General features: G+C 42.5%; 1 protein-coding gene across 3 annotated transcripts in view; it reads left to right on the top strand.

Moving 5' to 3' along the window:
* The first annotated feature begins 288 nt into the window (after positions 1-288).
* The window catches only part of TP63 (tumor protein p63), a 72,033-nt gene continuing 52,393 nt past the window's right edge, over positions 289-19,928 (top strand). For all 3 annotated transcript variants that reach the window (XM_031043072.2, XM_005142319.3, XM_031043073.1), the window contains exons 1-2: positions 289-479; positions 18,966-19,220. In XM_031043072.2, coding sequence (XP_030898932.1) covers positions 438-479; positions 18,966-19,220 — 297 coding nt within the window. In that variant the 5' untranslated portion in view covers positions 289-437. The remainder of the gene's footprint in view (positions 480-18,965; positions 19,221-19,928) is intronic.

Consider the following 19,928-nt stretch of genomic DNA (forward strand, 5'->3'; position numbering starts at 1 on the left):
CAAATTCGTAGAAAAGTTACAAGGAAAAGTTATAGTTTCTTTTCTCTTTTCTCTCTCTCTTTTCCTTTCTTTTTCTTTTTTTTTTTTGTGTGTGTGTGTGTGTGTCATTCCCCCCTTTCCTTCGCTTTTTAGAGATTGGTGATAAGGAATTCTAACTACTTAATGAGCTGGGAGAGGCCTCTCTCCATTGGAGTGGAGGACTCCAGGTGGCACTTTGACAGATTGGACAGGTAAAGCAGGAGAGCCCCACCTCCTCCTCCTTGCCTATAGTTAGGTATATAAGGGAAACTTCAATTATGCGGAGAGGCACACTCTGAGTCCTGTTATCTTCCAAGTAGCATCACATATTTTTAGGGTCTTCTAGGGGGTGGGAGGTGTTTGTCAAAATCCTGGAGCCAGAAGAAAGAACAGCAGCATTGATCAATTTGACTGCTAACATGTTGTACCTGGAAAACAATGCCCAGTCCCAGTATAGCGAGGTAAGGATTCTAGGATTGCATTCTATCTTCATTATATTTTTGTGTTTAGTGAATTCATGCGATTTCTTCACCCCCGTAGTCCTGACATTAGGTGCGGAATACACACTTGCTTTTCTGAAACTTTTGCACTTTACAGTGTGGAGTTTGCTGGGCTAGATACCTGTATGAGAGTGATCTTTGAGTCTTCACATCTGGGACAGTGAATTTGTTTTGGGAAGCTTGATGAGCCAAATAATTCTCTTCACTGGAGGAGCAAGACAAAGCAGTCACTTATGGGCAGAGCATACAGATAGTGTTCCCCTAGCAGTCGGAACAGTATCTGTGATGACAGCATAACCCATTTACTAGTCTTTAATTGCTAAAATTGCTGCTCATGGTTAAAAGTGGATGGTATATAAGAAATAACAAAAAAATCATTATAAATTCCTTCTTAGATTATCTTTTTAAGTAAATCAAGGTTCTCTGCTGCGAATGTTGCCGTAGCTTCCACACCAATAACTGTTTTACTCAGTGCTGTTAATACCTTGCCTCATGTCTAACAGCAGCAGTGAGATTTTATATAGGGTTTTGTCTAAACATATATTGTATGAGGATGGATGTGTGTACAATGGATGCATTTTGCTTTCCACTGCTCTTTGCACTGCATGGGCACCCGTGGAATGCAAACTACAGTTGCAGCTTTGATTTTGTTTCTTTGTGTGGGTTTTGTTTTTCTTGTTGTTGTTTAACTGTCTTTAACCTGCTGGGTTGATGTCTTGTAAGGTGACAGTGGAGAGAATTGCCACACACTGTGCAAATTTTTGAGGAAGTTACCTGGGGTTGAGAGAGATCTAACAACAATATTGGTTTACATTCCAGTGGAGACAGCAGCTGTGTTGACACTCATCAGAATGGCAATGCAGCAAAAGCTCCCCTATGTGAATGTGATTGTATGCTCGTGTGTGTACTCCTGGTCAGAATGCTTCAAGTGGGGGCACAGAGTGTGAGACCCAAAGCAGACAGAAGCCCAGCCACATGGAAAACAAAATAGGAATTGCAGGGCTGAAAGCCTGTCTAGGAGATATGGTAGCTGGTGAGGAAAAGCCTGTTAAAAGTACACTTGGGGCTTGCGTGCCTGGGATCACAGTTTTGCAATTCGGGGATAGCAAGGGGTAAACTGAAACCATCGTGCTTTCCCTGTCCCCTTCTGCAGAGAGTACAATCTCCCTGCTTATGCGTGGTCCCTTGCTGTTTCTGCTGTATGGAAGACCCAAATTGGCTGCTCCTTTTCTCTTTTTTTAACTCTTGGTTAATTATAAACTCTTAAATGTGGAGAGAGCACTTCTTGGAGTGTTTACTTGGCGATATTTGTCTGCTGCTATCTGATCAACTTTCACTGAATAGCAGCGGTGGGGCTGTGGAGTCCTTATGGTTGACTTGCTGGGCTCATCTGTCAGAAGCAATTCATTCAGGAGCGTTCTCGCTCCGCTTAGATGCCGCTCATCACTGTTGCTGTCAGAGGAGGGTTTTTAAAGGCTTTAACTCTGATTTTAACTCTCCCCAGCCCTCTTTTCACATCTTGGATTTGAACATGGTCCACCAACTTTGTTCACCCAGTGAAGTGTTTGTTGTATTCTGGGGAAGAAAAACTCAACATTGACTTGGCTTTATTTCTGAGGACGAGTAACCATTCTAATGACTTTTCTCAAAAGAGGGAGACTTGTTATTGCTCAATTAAAATATATTGGTGATGATGAACCTCACCCATTCTAAGTCTGAAAACAAGATGTAGGCTTTGGAATAGTTTCCTTAAAAAAGAAAACAAAAACAATAAAAATAAGTAAAAGCCTCTGTGTTGAAATAGAAGTAGCAATTTGTTGCATCTGGTGCTTGCTGGAATTTAGGTTTTTTGGAGCTGTTACTGGACTGGGCAGGTGGAACCCATAGCAAATCATTAAAAACTTGGTGTACACTGTAGTTTGGGTTTAAAACCAGACAAAATAACTTAAGTATTTTTTACGTTCCTGTAATCAAGTTTTAATATTGAAAGCAGGGAGTCCCTTCCTACCTGAAACCCATGTCTTGGGTGCTTTGCCCAATTGCCCCAGGATGCTCACCGCTGCTTGCAAATGCTGAGCTCTATCTACCCTTAGCACCCAGTGGTGGTACAGTGTGTTCCACCCTGCAGACTGGGAACCAGCTCTTGTGCAAGCCCCTGCATGGGCTGCAGCGTCAGGGTGGTGAGCTTGCACCATCACCTACGGTGCTCATGCCCGCAAGCACGGTGCCAGCTGCCACGGTGAGATGATGAGTTCTTCCCAAATGGGCAAAATCTGGTTGAGAAAAAACTGTGAAAGGGGAGAAGGGTGTTGAAGTGAATCACAGCCCTGAAAGGCTGGAGGTGGAACCTGCCCCAACCACTTTTCCAGATTAATCTAACCCTGCATTTGATCTAGGTTAACTGTAAGAACAACTAAGCTCTTTGTTGGCAGAGCACTGGACTTGATGACCCTGGAGATCCATTCCTGTGTGTTTATGAGTAGGAGATGTGAAAAGGAGAGAGGCGCTGAGGTGGTTATAATGTAGTGATGAGGTACTGATGAACAGAGCCCTTTGGATCTCATTGTGTCTTCCTCATATCCATACGTGGAATTTTAGGTGTTGTGCACAAATGATTGCGGGGGAGCATGCACAAAATTGGGTGTGAAGTGGGTATCAGCAAGTTTGTCCAGTGTTGTCCAAGTGTCCTGTGTGCTAGGAGGGGAGGATGTGAGTGATGGGTTCCATTTACAGACTTTGGATTCTGCACTTTGGCTGAGATGATGATGCAGAGTTTGGAGTGTTTGCTGAAATCAAATTAAAGCATTGCCAAAAGAATAAACACGTTTTGTTCAAACACTGATAAGAAATGTGTGCCGTGACTTTGATTATATCTTTCAACCTTCTTAAAGATCTTCCTGCTCTTTGTAGGAGAGAGAAAAATTAAGGAATCTCTTTCTGTTAAGGTGTTTATCACAATTTGGGAGGGGAGTGGGGGAAAACTACTTTTGGACTTAAGCTCTGTTTTATGGCTTTTTGGCAGCATTCCTTCACACTGGAAATTAAGAAAAACTGTGTAGAGACTGCTGAAAATATCTTTGAGGTTTAGGATAGCCTGTTTAGAAAGGTGCATTTTTGGTTATTTTTCTTTTCCCTCTTAGCTTTTACAATAATAATTCAAGTGTGTATTTGAGCTGTAGTGCCCTGGGTGCGAGTCCTTCCTCTTTGCAGGAGCAGACGTGTATGTCTCTGTTGGTGGCCTGGAAGGATGTCCTGAGGGAACATGACCTCCTCAGGAAGAGGAAAATTCCTTACACCTATCTTGAACATTGGCTCAGCAAACCTTAATTTAAGGTTGAGGAAACTGGGAATTGAGCTGTAGCTTTTTTTTTTAGCATCAACTTCATTAATATATAGTGCATGTGTGATGGGCTTATCATTGCTGTCAGCGTGGATTTGGCTGTGAGACACCAAAAAGGACAAAACCATGGCCATTCTGGTGCTGCTTTCCTTGGCTATTTTTGGCCCATGGCGTCAGTCACCCTAACTGCATTTGGCAAAGGCTCTTCTCCTCATGCCATCCTTTTTCTGTGGCCTTCAGCCAAACCTGGGGCAAAGGAAATGGTCTCTGAGGGATGCTGCCTGGTCACTGCCCAGGAAAGTAGCCCACTCTCTCCCATTCTCTAGTCTGGAGATACTAGGGAGAAAGGCGCATCTGTGCCATACCCTCTATAACCCACAGCTCATCCTATCCCAGGATGAAAGCACTTGGATAGATGCTATATGAAGCCTAGTGAGTTTCTCAAGGTAGGTTTTGGCTAAATCTGACCCTTTTCCCTGGTTCTTCTTCCTCTTATTTGTGACAAAGTCTCAGGATTCTGCTGGCTCCTAGTAGGCAAATAAGTCCTGATCCTCATGAGGAAAAGTCTCTGAGCTATACCAGGTTGAGATATGAGTGCTGTGCCTTTCAGTGGCCTCTGTTGATTGAAATGCTATCGACACCCTGCACATTTGGAAACAGTCTCTCATTAGGAGCAAGAAATAGGGAGATACATTCAGGGTTGTGCTCCTTGACAGTGTCCAGTTGCAATTCCAGATGTATTTATGTGTATCCATCCTGTGCTTTTGCTGTAATTGCACTCAAGGGGCTAAAGTTTTCGTCATGTGACATCTTCTGTGCAGGCTTGTGAGGCACACGTCTTACTCTTGGGCTGCAACAGTCTTCTGTAAGGACGTAGAGGCCCTACATGGCCAAGTACCTTTTTCTGTGATATGTTTTAAAACTGCAGTTCATTTGAGAAGGTTTAACCTGAGATAGAAGAGCCTGAGGTTAGATATGCCTGTATCTGTTGTTTGAAAAGACTCAGGGTGCTACTGCCCTTTTTGTATCTGCCAATGAAGAGGTTGAAGTAGTCTAGAGAGATAAGCAATGGGAAGCTAAGACCTGCCGCTTGCCGTGTGCTCCCGTTTCTCTCCCAACTTAAATAAGAGGGCCACTCTGGGGGAAAAACACAAGGAAGTGTAAGAGTTGAGTATGCTTCGGATGAGGGTCCAACCACTTACTGGAGTGAGTTTGTTACGCATGGATGGTCATCTGTTGTTTCATAATAGGTTAACGAAAAATTCTGGTGATGTCAGTATTGGCAGTAGCGGTAATCTGTCCCCCATGTTGAGCAGTGAATTGAGGATGTTACCTGGAGAAATCCTCCTCCTGCTTTAGATGGAGGAACTGGACCTTTGGCAGTCTAAGGCTGTGGGTGTAGCTCAGAAGTAGGTGATTGTAACCTGTGAGTGGAAAGAATGAATGTGTCTTTTACAAAAATGAAACCTGATGAGGTTCTGCCCTTCTGCATGGCATTAACTTCTCAGTGTGTGGTGTGAAACACTTCTGCAGAAATTAGGATAGTTTGGCCATGTGTAAAATGTCATAACTGCTCAGTAACATGTTTTGTAGTTTGCGCAGTAATGCAGTTACGCTAGACAACATTGGAAATTACATCTCCGTTTTACAATTTTCTGTACTTGGAATGAAGGTTAATAAGTAGTATGAAATTAGGGACAGGGGATCTTCTCAGTTGCTGGCAAATTGTTAGCTTGCCTCCTTTGGCAAGAAACTAATGCTAGATATTTTCTAGAATGAAAATGTTTTCACTGTGAAAGATGGAAAAGAGCTTCCATTGCAGCAGAGTGAGGATGTTTTACGTCTTGAACTGGTGGTTGTAACGGATCCATTTTTGTTCGCTGTAAAATGGTCTAGTTGACACAGGGTGAAATTATCCATACACTTTCTGTTCAGGATTATCCCTTGTGGAATACAGGAACTGCTGTTTTGTCTGGTTATTTTTATCAATCTAATGGCTTGATCTTCCACAGTGTCGCCAACACCTGAATTCTCCAGTTTCTTCTGACACAGGCCTGGTTATGTTACCATATAAATCCCTTGGGAGCTGTTATTCTTTCTTTTTACTTTGCTTTTTTTAAATAGCAAAGTAATTGTTTTAAATCAAGTGAAATTGCTTTTCTTTTCTTCCTGAGCATAGAGAAACAACAGAAAGAAAATTTCTTTGCCTTGTGTGTTTCAACCCATCTGACAGCAACCTTTTGGGCTGTGTCTGCCAAGCTATGCCTGGTGGAAGTGTTTATTTCCATCTGCAGCTCTGTTTTCTGTGAGACACAAACTTCACTAGCTCCATGAGGAAGACATGGCATCTGCAACAGGAAAGCTGTGGATATGGGATTTGAGAGGGTATAAATTGTGTGCTTTGCACTTTCTGTCCTCTGGAAGATGTTGGCTATAACTAGTGGAGAAACTACTTATTTCATTATCATGAAGGGCTGAATAAAAGCGGGTGTTGCCTGGCTCAAGGCAAATTTTAAATTCTATTTACAAAATGTTCCCACTAAAAAAAAAAAAATCTGGAAACGCTTCAGAAAGGAGCTCTTGCACCGATGGATTTGCGCTAGACACTGTTAAGCCCTGTTATTTTTCTGGCACTGCCTCCAACGCCTCTTGAGAATGTGCAGAGTAGGCAATAAAATGAATGCAACTCTTTTAAAGCAAGGTTGCATAAATCATCAGAAACTAGAGGAGCTTCTCATATACCATCATCAACACTCCATCTATCCTCTCCAGTGGAGAAGTGAGCTCAAGCTCTTTGTTTGTGCCCCTTGGCCTGGATTAGTGTCAAGTCACTTTTGGTATCAAGTGGAATTAAGAGGAAAATTATTTCTCTCTAAGGGTGTTTAACCTCAAACTTGTTTTATTGTTTGGTTGGTTTTTTACTTGCACGTGTTTTCTAGGCTCTCTGCTGTGTTAGTGCCGTGATCACCTTGGATGGAGTCCCTTGATAACTAACCAAAAACATGATCTTTAGAGTAGTATGTGAGCTTAGCCATGGTTATGCATGTGGGTGAGTCTCTCCAAGTGAATAAACTTGCTGTTCTTCAAAAATTCCCTGTGTGGTTTTTTTGTTTCTGGTTTGTTTTTTTTTTTCAGTTATAGTTTTAAATGCTTTATGTGAAATATTCCAGTTTTTAGTCTCCCAAATGGAGCTTCCCATCCAAGTTTTGCTGTAGTGTGAGAAGATGCTGTAACTGCTGGAGGGATTTAAGAGCTGCTTTCCACTGGAGGCAAGCCATGGGATAAATTAAAGCCTTAGAAGAGCAGCCCAGGCCAAACAATAGTTTGCAGGTTGTGATTTGGCTGTGAGCTACTAAGAAGGAAGTGCTGTGAAACATAGGGTGAACCTATCAGAAACAAACTGGCTCCCAGGCAAGCGTCCCAACTCTTTTCTAAGGAAGAAACTATAAGAAGCTTTCAAGATTTAGCATAGCTGCTTGCAGTCATCTTGAGCAAGGAGCAAATAGAGCAGGATGAAATTTAAGATAATTGGGGTTTAAATCTGTGAGGTTTTTAACACAATGAGCAAAATCAGTAACAAATGACTGTTCAGGAAGTCTTGGAAAAGGCACATGAAAGCTTTAGTTTATTGGCTTTGGTGAAGTAAATTTGAATCCTTTTTGGGAATTTGAATCTAAACTTGGTGATTTTGTTTGAAATTACTGACCACTGTTATGAGCTCTGTCCACAAGCAAACAATAAAAACATGAGATATGTGGGTTTTGGTGGCTTGATGTTGGGTTGGGTTTTTTTCTGTTTTTTTTTTTTGTTTGTTTTTTTTTGTGTGGTTGTGGGGTTGTTTTTATTTTTATTTTATTTGTACTATCTTTGAGTCGTTTGGGAATTGATCCAAGAACAGTCAATGATATCTTGTATTTTTTTGCAAATCCCATGATGCTGCTGTTTAACCTGAAATCTTCATGGTACAACTAAACGAGCAATGTTTTAACCAGCATGTGTGTGTTGGTATCTAGAATAGATAGCTCAAGGTGTGATGTATTTCTGTGCTTGTGCTCAGTTGTCCTCTCTGTTTGGAAGTGGACCCAAGTGGCAAGGCTGGGCATGCCTGAAAATTAATGCATTGATGGAAGCCCAGCAGCCTCTTGGAATTGATTCCAGAGTTTGGATCCGGATTAAAATTCCCCTTAAGGACTTTGGGAAGTGGTATACAAGGAGACCTGGTGAAACTTGAGATGAGTCCAACTTCCTCAAGATGGCAAGAAGATGAATGTTTTTACCAAGGGCAAGAGAGTGGGAGGAAACGCCCAGTTTAGGGAGGGAAGGGGAAATATTTTATGGTGGGGTAGTGTCTGGGAATGAAAGGGATGAATTGTGTCTCGGCAGATGTGAATCTTTCTGTTTTAATCCACATCTAGGAAGTAAATACAAAGAATCTTGCCGAATCTTCTGGGAAGGGGGAGAGGGGAGGAGGTGCAGCACTGAGCTTTTTGACTGTCCTGCTGAGGAAGAAATCCTTGTGCTGCAGTCCAGCTACGTAAAGGACCTGATGCACGGGGCTGGTACATGGTGCCTCAGGAGAGGAGATGAACAGAACAATAGGAATAGGTGGATGTGCTCTCTCAGCCTGTAACTTTATAGGACTTAAGCATGCTGCCAGCAAAATTGTCAAGTCAGCAAGTAGTCTCTACTGCATGGGAAACGACTTAAAGTATTTAGTAATTTCACTTGGTTTTGGGCACGGGGCTTGTTTTTTGGGTAATGTCACAACATTTTTGTTCATTACAAATACTTCTTGGGGGTGTGATTGCTGAAAGAAAAGAATAAAATTCTGACTGACTTCTCTGTAAAATTTGGATCCTGCAGATTTAAGTTGAATCCGTGAGATCCTCAATAGCCTCTGCAAGCTTTTCCTGTTATTTCTTACTGCTGCAGTTTTACTCTGCATTTTATCCATAGCATAAGACTTGACACTCTCAGGAGCACTGGTGGTGACTGACTAGAACTAAAGAGATGAGTGGATTTCCCTACACCCTCTTTCAGCAGCAGATAAGTGTGCAAGAAGTACGTAAAAATGAAACTAGAACATGCACTGGCTGGGTGTGAGCTAATATTTTTGCAACAGGAAACTACTACTTGAATATTAAGGTGGGAAAGCAGTCGAGATGAGTGTTTGACAGTCCAGCTGAGTACATCAAATGTAGATCTCCAAAGCTGTGCTCTATGTAGGTGACTGTGGTACCATGTGTGTTAATGTTTGTTGAAGTCAGCAGTATTAGATGGGGAGGTAGTGAAAAGTGGATTTGGTCATGCTGTTAGACACCAGAGGGCCCATACCAGAGAACCCTGTGGAAATCCTGGGTGTGGTAATGTGATATAAATGGTTGGAGAAAATATTCTTGATGGTTGTAAGTCTGGTGGAGTGAAGTCACTGTGGAATAACTACTGTTTTTACGTGCACATTGTGTCTAACACATACCCTCCCCCTCTAAATATCAGCTTTTGGATCTGGTGTGTGCACAGCTTGGTGTCTTTGGAAAACGCACATAACTCCTGCTCATGTCTTAGAAGTAGGTTGCAGCAGTGACGTGAAGCTGTGCTTCTGACATGCATCACAGAGGAAGGGTAGTTAGGATGGTCTCTCCATTTCATGCATCCTTATGTACTGAACCCCAGCAGATCCTTGGGTGCAGGCAACACCAGCTTAATGCAGGTCAGGAGCTGTTTTAATACAAAAGAGAGTGTTGGAAGGCAAAGCCCTGTCTCCTTTTATTCTCTACAGTTGGGGCATAATCAGTTTGGCAGCCAGCCCTCTTGACTCCCCACTCAATCTTGAAAGATCCTCAGTCTGCTGTTTGGTGTCTCAGGCTTTTGTGAGCATCATCCTGAAGTTTTCTCACCTGGTTTGGAGAGATGGAATGGCCAAATAGAATAGAAAATGCAGTAGATCTTCCTTTTAATCTGTGGGGACTCTCATGCTGCAGTGTAACCCTTTTCCTTTACTTGCTCTAACTTGTTTTAATTTGCCCTTTGCCCTCCTATAATTCTTCTTATGAATTCTTATATTCCACAGTTGCACCATGCTTCAAAGGGTGGGTGTGGGGGGTTTATGTGTGTGGCTTTTTTTCTTTTTTCCTTTTTGTATGTGCTTAACTGCTTGGCTTATTTAATTTGCAGATGATCTGAATTCTGAATTTCTTGTTCTGACTAACATGCTACCTAACTGGAGTATTTTACCTTGGTAAAACTAACTATTTAGCTAACTTCAACTCCTGGTGCTATTCTGACCCTGATTATTTATTGTCCTTGTGCCCTATGGCCATACTTTGGTGGTTATAGTGTCTGCAGCCTTTCATTGTGCATGACACACAGATATCCTGTCCAGCCTAATGCTGCCTTCTCAACGCAATAAAATGCTGCATGTCTGAAATGACTGATAACCATCGATAGTTAGTGTCCAGTAAAGAGGTCAAGAAACAAGGCAGCTTTAATCAACTACTGTAGTTTTTCTCTGCAGTCCCTGTTTCTCCATCCCACCTTCCCATTTGTATTTTAATTGATTCTTCTTATATTTAAAGATTTTTTTTTTCTCTTCAACTTTTCAGCATTTCTGTACAAACTCAGCACATAGGAGGATTTCTGTGAACCTGGACAAGCTATGATCCCACAGTTCTCAGACACGGAAATCAGGCAAAAAAAAAAAAAAAGGCATCTTGCTGAAATCTTGCAGTCTGTCTCTAGTTTTCCTGATGTAGGTCTTCGTCTTCCATTAAGTTTACATCTCTTGGGAGCATGAGGGGGTGCCTTTCCATATCGTCTGTACTTATAGCTCTTCAGATCTTTGTTGACACTGTGTTGTCCAGCTGGTAACAGGAGAATATAGGAAACTCCCAGTCTCTATTTTAGTTTTAGGAAGCTGAGTGTTTGGGTTATTTAATTAATTTGCTCTAAGATCATGAAGTTCTGATGTCTCATGATTTCTTGCATTTCATTGAGATGATATTGTATGATTTTTCTTTTTTTCCTCCTCTTTTTGTTTGTATGTTTTCCAGTTACACGTCAAATAAGTTGCTGTGCAGAGGTCTGGATCTTGGACTTTTCCTGTTTAAAATTGTCTGAATTTTCAAAATAATTAAGCATAGCCTAGATACTGAAATGAAAGGTCTGGCTTTCAGAAATTAAATTGTTTCCTACAGAAGGAGATCTTTTCTTTCAAGAGCCCAATTCAGGTTTTTTAGGAGGTTATTTTTTTGTGTGTGTGGGTTTCTTTTTTTGTTTCTTTTTTATTTATTTATTTATTTTTTAAAAAAAGCCTAAGCTGCTCTAGGTAAGTCAGTGATACTGGTTTTATATTAATTGGAAAATATGTAGAAATATTTACACAATGCAGGATGTCCAGATTTGATATTTGTGTGAAGTGGAAAGCCCTGTCATTCTGACAATCCTCGAATTAGACAAGCTTTTTTACATGAACCTGTGGCAGGTGGTAGAAGTCAGGAATTACAGGCATTCCTGCTTTGGGCTGTGCTTGTTTTAAAAGGAACCCTGCTTCTGGCTGAAAAACACTTCTTGCTGAGTTAAATGAATTAACCAAGGGGCAAAACTCAAAGCTTTAGCTGAAAAGGGAAAAAAATTACAGCTGGGGGAAAACAAGGCAACTCCAATGCTTACAGACCTTATGGGTGGACAGAAACTTGTCTTCATATTGCTTTCCATTAATTTTTCATCTTCTCCAAACCTAAAAATAGCTGCATATGTGGACTTTATCTTGAGCAGGAAGTTCTGCTGAGTCCAACGGAACAGTGTCTCAATGGAAACAAATGGATTGCAGCCTTACTGGCCATGGCTCTTAAAATTGTTCTGATTTTGTAAATATAAGAGTGTGGATGAGGTATGGCGTGCAGACTGGAATAGCTAATCCCAGTAAAAATTGCCCAGACTTTCTTCCCTCACCCCAATATACAAAGCACAGCATTTCTCAGGTGTGATGAGGTGTGTTCACAAATTACTGATGTGCACTGCTTTCTCCTGTTTAGCTTATGTAGTGTGTTGTCTACCAAGCTGGCCGTGGCCAAAAGGCTGATTGGCAACTGCTGGAAGGGAAGGGATGCTCTGTAAAGTAAGCAGATCAGGCAATCTTTTTTTAAACTTGCATGTTTGAACTTCAAACCTGAAAACCATGCCATGATTTCTGTTGGTCACTTACTGTTGGCTGCGGGGGGGGGGGGGGAGGAAAGATTTTGTTTTGTCTGTCTCTAATTTTTTTTTTATTGTTTTTCCCCTTCTCCCCAGCTGGGTAAAATGAAGGACTCTGTTTTCTTTAGTTTGTGCTTTATGTGTTTAGGTGGTGTTCAAAGTTGTCCAGGCAACCTGCTGGGGTTATCCAACTACTTAACACGAAAAACGCATGCAGGACAGTTGTGGAAAGAGAGAGATATGCACACTCAGTTCATTTTTTTTCTTCCCTTTATTTTTTTCTTTTTCCTTTCTTTTTTTTTTCCCTAGGAGACTTGCCACCTTTGGAAGAAGATTATTTCTTTCTTTATTCTTGAATTTAGTGTCTTAAAATTATTGTGGTTGTGCTTATTGAACAGCTTTGTAGACCTCAAATAGATCTCCTCCTAAATAATACAGGAGACAGTACACAGATATATTTGTGCTCCCAGGTGGAATAAAGCTGATACATTAAATGTTTGGTTGTGCTGCAGCAGGTCTAATAGCTAGGACAAGAGTTATTGACTCCAAGACCTTTTCTAGTACAATGTCCTCCACCATGATGGAAACCTGTAATGCTACTGGGATGTGAAATAGTCTCATCTTTTCCTGGAAAAATCCATGACACAACAGTGAGATTAGTCAAATCAGACTCATCTGTTACAGTGTTAAAAGTCATGAGCCATAGTAATTAAAGCTTAGGAGCTATAGTGCCTGTGGGCCTATCTTGGTAATTGTTGATAACTTTGGTTCAACCAAAGTTATTTGCTCCCTCTCTCTTCACATTGAGTACATGGTGCACACTGTCATTTTATCTATGGGCTTCCAAATGTTTGATGTGTTTAGCTGTACAGTACCTCTGGGGAAAAACCTCTTCAAAACAGATCTACAGGATTTATTTCCATTTTAGAAATGGAGCTATAGAGAGTGCAGAGGCCAGGTGACCTGCTGTTGGCTCTCTCTGGGGATCTGGGCTTGAGCTGATGTAGAAATACCTGTGCATGCCTTCCTCTCATGGCTTGGACAAATGTCCAAACTAAGCTTATTCCTCCTGAAAAGAGTGCAGTCCAGATGTATGCGAGCTGAGTGGAAAGTCTGATGCATAAAGTTTTTCAGTCTTGCTTTTTTCATGAGAAAAGTGGCTAGAGATGCAAACCAAATCACACCTTTCATTGCGATGAGTGAATTAGATATCTCCTTGGACTTCAGCCCTGATCTTAGCTGAGGGGCATGGGTGGGGCCTTCATTTCTTGGCACTTTGTAATGGCACAAGCAGTGCGCCTACATCGGGTATTGTATCAGCTGCCTTCTGAGCAACTGGCAAAGATGCGTGATCTTGCAGTCAGCAATATCTTGATTAATAATTATGATAGAAGCACTTCTGTTGAGCTGAAGTGCTATATTTCCACCCACTAAAATCCTTTGCAAGAAGGTCTGAAAAAACAGGTTGATTTAAATTTTTCTTGATGTATTTGTGGCATCTGTCTTCTGATTTTGATAGGCATTGAGCACTCTGGAAAACATTCATCCTGCTGCTCTTGAGAGCTGCTCCCCAACAGGAATCTGGGTCTCTACCTGGTCCAGCACTGAAATAATGCTGTAAATTGCTCTTACTGGTGCACCAGGCCTACAGTCCTGCAGCTGTTAGCCCTGGTGCATCAGCTGTGGTACAGTTAAGGACAAATCCCAGAATTAGCAAACTGCCTTGCAAAATCTTCTTGCTTGTAACAACCTTGGTAGTTTATTAGTTTCATCTCCTCCTATCTTCAGAGAATAAGCACCAGCGGTGAGGTTTTGCAAGGCTTTTTCAGTAGCTGGACAATGCTTTTAGCCACATAGATCTGGCAGTGAAAAGTAAGAGTTTGTTTGTTTGGCTGCACAACTTGGATGTGCATTCTTTTGTTGATACGGAGAAGGGTTTTGGTAGGTGTGGAAGCATCTAAGTGTTCTACACCTGAAGATGGTAACTTTCCCTTTATTTTCTCAAGTGGAAAAACTCTCACAACTGTCTTTGAAATGTTGATAACTGGGTGGTTAAAAGCGGGAGCTGTGTATTTTAGGGGATTTTTAGCATGGAAGTCCCCTTGAGAATTTTTCTTCACTTGTGTTACCTCTCTTGTGCTTTCATACTGGGGCATGCGTGTCTCTTTGCAGATCTCTTATTGATTAATACAATGGCTTTAAAAGCGGGTTGTGACCAAAGAACTGGGGTGAGCTTTTGCTAAGGGGCAGGAAAAGAAGGGCTCCAACTTGAGTGGGTTGGGGAGTCTTCCCTGGCACATCAGAACCTACACGCATGGTGGAGCATTTGCATTGCCCTCTTGTGGCAAGTGACCCAGTGCTGCTGGGGTCAGAAGGATTTCTTCTCCACCACATTAGTTACGGAGATCTGTCTTCCCAACACCAGAACCAAGATTAAACAATTTTGCAGTTTTCAGTCTGGGTTTTAATTCAGCAGACTCTCCAGCAAAACCATGACTTTCCCAATCTAGAAGTGTGAATTAGCATGAAAACCTGAAAGTGAAGCTGGTGGGATGTAGGAAGAGAAACTGAAAGCTCAAGATGGTATTTTGGAACATTGTTTCAAAAAATTTTAGTCTTCGATCTAATTGTAGCTCTCTAATAATTCGCAGTTAAGCTTGCCTGAAGGTTTCTGTAATGCCTCAATGATATTAACAGTTTCATAAACTTGATGGTGAGAACAAAGGCACTGAAAATTAGATAGTCTGTTCTCTCAGCTTTGCATGCATTTCTCATTTCTCTTCACCAAATTACATTTTCCTTCTGCCAGAAATCGGTGGTGGGACTACATCCTGCAGTTGTTTAAACAACACCACAGCAAAACATGAGCATGTGCTAAATTTTGGGCTTCCATTCTGTTGAGAATTGACTTCTGAATGAAATGCTGTTGTGTTTCTGTAAATGGTGAAAGGAGGCTGTGTGTGTGCACACACCCTGCAGACCCCTCTTGGAGAGCAACGCCTTGCAGACGTGCCCGCAGCTTCTTGTTCTCTTTGTTCTCGCCATCCACAGTGTGGCTGGGGCTAAGGGGTTTTATTGCAGCCGGCGAATTCCTGCGCACGCCTTTGCCGGGCCTGTTGCCCCTCTAATTGTTGTGTTGTCAGAAGGCGTGTGCCTCCAAAAGCCTTATCTGATTCCTCCAAAAGCCTTGCAAGCAATTCAGATGTTGACCCCTTGAGCGCAAACAACTCTCCGCCTGCCTTGGCGCATAGCTTCGAGACGAGGGTTAGTGCTCGTGTGTGTGCAAACCCGGCGGCTGGCTTTGTCACTGGGACAGAGCACCTGCCTGGGGAGGGGAGCAAGGGGCCAGGCTGGTGGGACTTAGAGGGGGAGAAGGGGAGTCCAACAGCTGCTTATGTCAGAGTGAGGATAAGTGCAAGGAGATTAATAGTTATTTAAAGAGTAAATGGGGACATGGCATTCGGCTGTGGCATGTGAGTGTATTAAATGCAGTGGAATGGCTGCTCCACTGGTAACATTTAGACAGATGGTCCCTGGACTGAAAGGAATGAAAAGGATCTTTGATTCTTTTAGGGATAACTTAAATTTTAATGTGGTGCTTTTTTAATTATTATTTATTTGTTTAATTATTTGTTTTCACTTCCAGGCAGCACCTTCAGCATTTCCAGGCTGTTCAGTCCTGTTAACACCAGCTGCTCATTTGACGATCTTTCTCCATCATCTTTAGTAGCCTGGGCTTAGAAGAAATAGTTTTTAAGTGAAAGCTGAAACACTATTGTTTTATTGTCTGTCTGAGCTGTTTTAGGAGGCTGTTTTCATCACAGCTGCCTTTTCATTATTTGCTGGTTAGGGAGTGTGTCTGATAGCAATCTCCATGAGGAATGAAACAACTGAGTGATACTTTTACATTTTTGAGAAGTCTTCAGGTCTTTTTAGAGTATTCTAGGGGCAGGAGGGCAGGGAGATTTGGTTTTTTATTAAATACAAAATTATTGAGCTGGAAAAAGACTGTTCCTCATGCAGCACACTAGCATTCTGTCTCCTTCCATACAGAATTAGCTTCAAGGAAAGACACATACCAGAAGTCTGTTAAATAGGTCTTGGCTGGCTGAATAGCCCGCAGGAGGTGAGACATAGCTGTCATCTGCATTGCCAAATCTGCAGTCTTCTTTTGGAGAACCACCAGTCTGGATTGTTTTCTCCTGTGTCAACCATTTACCGTACTTTGAGTCCAATTGCAGATACTTGCTTGCCCATCAAACAAGGATGCTGAGCATCTGTGACATCCCCGCTGCTATAGATGGGGAAACTGAGGCAGGGAGGACAAATGACTAACCTGAGGCAACACGCAGAGTCACTGGTTCACCCAGGATTAGGACTCAATATGTAATTGCTTTTATTACTCTGCTGCCTAAAGGCCTCAGACAAAACAGAGGCCCATTAAGCAGGGCACTTTTTACATAGTAAGGTGCAATCCTTGCCCTGCAGACTTTGCTCCCTGAAGTAGGTTGAGGGTGGAGAGGGAGGTGAGGTGGCTTGCCCAAGGACACAGCCCGTTGCTGACAGATCAAGGGAGGGAACCAGCTCTTGCTTCTCACTGCAGACCATCCCAGGTTCCAAAATGAAGTCCCCTGTGCTGTTCTCCAGCAGACCTCCTCCTTTCCAGCACAGCTTATAGGAGCAAGCTGATCCATCTCTGGAAGGTCCTGTGTGCTTCACTGAAGACCACAGAGCCTCAGCCTCACCTTGAGGTTTCAAATAAAACTCCATAAAATATCAGCCTCTACCAATGAAACAGACAGTAACCTAAGGAAGAGCTCTAGTTGGGAGTTTAAATTTCTCTACTTCCTCCTTTTGTGGAAGGACAGCTGAGATCACAGTATCTGAGCATAGGGAGGGCACTTCATCCTTGCACAGGGATCAGCGTGTTTCCTACATGGCTGAAATGATTGGCAATGCTGGGTGTTGAATGGCTTGTCCTAAGTCCCTGGGGAGCTCAGATGATAGCTTCTGCCATTTCTTTTCAGGGCCATCAAAGAGTGATGGTGTGTTTCTCAAAGCTTCCACAGGGCTGGTGGGATTCTCAGTATTGGGAAAGCTTTTTGTTACAAGTCTTGCAGTTGGTGCTCTGACTCAAGGAACCTTTGCTGCTTGGCTGATAATATCAAGTTGTCTCTGGAAATGAAGCAACTGTTGGAAAGAAGAGGGAAGTCAGGAGAAACTGGCTGAAATACTAAGATACATGTGAGCTCTGGGTGGGATTGAAGCGGTAGGATGTGGAGGGAAATGAGGTACATAGACAAAGGGAAGAACCAGAGTCCCTTCTGCCATGTCAGATGCCAACAACAGAACCAAGTGTGTTTTACTGCTATGTGTTCCCGGTTGATCCCAGAGCTGTTGGGGATGGGTACCACAAACTTGTGGATGCTGTTCTCCCTGAGCTGTGCACAAGCTACACCTTCTGGGCACACACAAGAATGAGACTAGTGTACCTGGCTGAACTCCATGTGTACTGCTCTGTTGCTGCCCTGTCATAGTGGCTACTGCCGGGTACTTAGGAGGTCTAAAAGCAGGGTAGTTGTGTAACTTTCTTTCCCCAGAGAACTTTTCCAGCTTCCAACTGTTTGTGGTTCAGAATTTTAAAATCAGATATTCTTGTCTTGATATATTTTTTTCTAGCAAAACTTGTCCGATGCCTTTTTGAATGTATGTAGACTTAATATCTGCAGCATTTTGTGGCAGAAAATTCATGTTTATTTGTGGGCTTTGTGAAGAACAACTCTGTGTTTTAACCAAAATCCTGCTCAGGATGTCTCCATGTTCTCTAACTCCTCTATTAAGAGATCATGAAAATTAATTCCCTATTTGCCTTTTCCCATATAATTTATAAGTTTATTCACTTCTGTCATGTAAAGTTCCACCTCTCATTTTGTTGTCTTTTCCAGGCTGAAAAGTCATAATCTACTGCTGTATTACAGGAAGGAATTGAAAGGGTTTGCTGATTCTTGCCACCTTTTCCTGAACTTTGTTCCCTTCTCATCTCTTTGAGGTGGAGGACCAGGGCTATGTATAGAACTGAGGGCATTAGGCATGTTGTTTTTCTGCTAACCTCTCCTTAATCTATCCTTCACTTTTCTGTGCTTTATTCCCTAGCCTTTGTTTTTGATGTCTTCAGTTGTTTCATATGTTCTTTGTACCCAGAGGCTACTTTTGGGGCACAACCATGTCTACTCATTTAAGTGTTACACACAGTGGAACTGCTACTTCTGAAGTATGTGGGGAAGGCTTCCATGCTACTTGATGAGACCTTTAATTCCTCTCTACTGCTGTCTGTGACCAGTCACTGGGAATGGAGTGCATAGTGCCATCTGGTTAAGTGCTATGAACCTTTTCTCCAGTGAGCATTCAGTGCAGTTACTACCTGAGTCAGAGGTCCTAAATGTCTATGTGCATAGCAGGATCAGATCCGCAAAGAAGAGGAGAGCAGCCTGTGAAGAACTCAAGACCATCAGATGTAGCCTTGTACAAGTTAGAGGCAGTTGCACTGTAATGAACCCAGTAATTTTTATCAGGTCCCTCCAAAAAGGTCTCAGTCTGGGTGTTTCCAGACAAAGGGACTCTATCTCCTTGAGATGACTTGCTGCCCTGCGAATCACATCCTTGTTACGTGCAAGCTCTTTTCCCGATTTGGCTGTTGATCCATTGTGTGACTGTGAGACGCTGTACTTTTTATGTTTCAGTCACCAATGTAAAAATGGGTATAGCCTTTGCAAATCTCCTTTCTGCTAGTGTGACACATATACGGTGGTGCTGAGATTATGCTGTGTATCCTCCATTGTGAAGGCCATGCTGTAGCTTGCCAGCCTGTGCTAATGTTTCTTCTGTAACATTCTCATGTATTTCTTTACTTCTAGCCGCAGTACACGAACCTGGGGCTCCTGAACAGCATGGACCAGCAGATCCAGAACGGCTCTTCCTCCACCAGCCCCTACAACACTGAGCATGCACAGAACAGTGTCACGGCTCCTTCGCCTTATGCCCAGCCCAGCTCGACTTTTGATGCCCTTTCACCTTCCCCAGCCATCCCTTCCAACACAGACTACCCAGGACCTCACAGCTTTGATGTATCATTTCAACAGTCTAGCACAGCAAAATCAGCAACATGGACGGTAAGGTCATAGCATCACTTTGCTCCTTATCTGGCTTCAGTTCTGATGCCAGTGGTGACATTATTCATATGATACATAGCCAGGCTTGTGCAAGAACAGAGTGACCCATGTCCTCTTCAGTGCATGACATGTCACATACAAGAGAGGTTTATCTTGGCTGCTCTGGGAGGGTGTGGTGGGAATTTAACCCTCAATAATAACACTAAATCCCAGGTGAATAAAATGCCTTGCAAAATGACAGTCACATAAAGTCCATGTGTGATGAAACAGTGGCTCTCCTTTTGAGTCTAGGATGTATGCCTGAGTAAAACATGAGGCAGGCATAAGCATGGCTTCAGCACTTGCCTTGGATTTCTTTAGCATCCATCGGTTTGCATGAGGTCAGGCATGTGGGCTGTGACACAAGGACGGAGGTGATGCTCCTTCCTCTGACCCATGGAGTGCAGGGCTTTTTCTCCACATCCTTCACTCTTGCAGCTGGTGCAGGAACCCCTGTGAGTTTTGCTGAACTTTGCTCAGCCTTGTGGTATTTAGGTTATTTGCATGTATGTTTATTACTTTCTTAATGCTGTGCTCTTGCTGTCAGAATAGTACCTTTCTTACGTAAAAAAGAAAAAGTAGGGAGCTTGAAATGTGAAGCCTAGCTCTTGATTTTTGGTGGAGCCAGTTTGGTTGTTCCAGATCTAGAAACTTCACAGCCCAGGACAT

The sequence above is a fragment of the Melopsittacus undulatus genome, chromosome 6 (assembly GCF_012275295.1).
Source record: "Melopsittacus undulatus isolate bMelUnd1 chromosome 6, bMelUnd1.mat.Z, whole genome shotgun sequence".
NCBI lineage: Eukaryota > Metazoa > Chordata > Aves > Psittaciformes > Psittaculidae > Melopsittacus > Melopsittacus undulatus.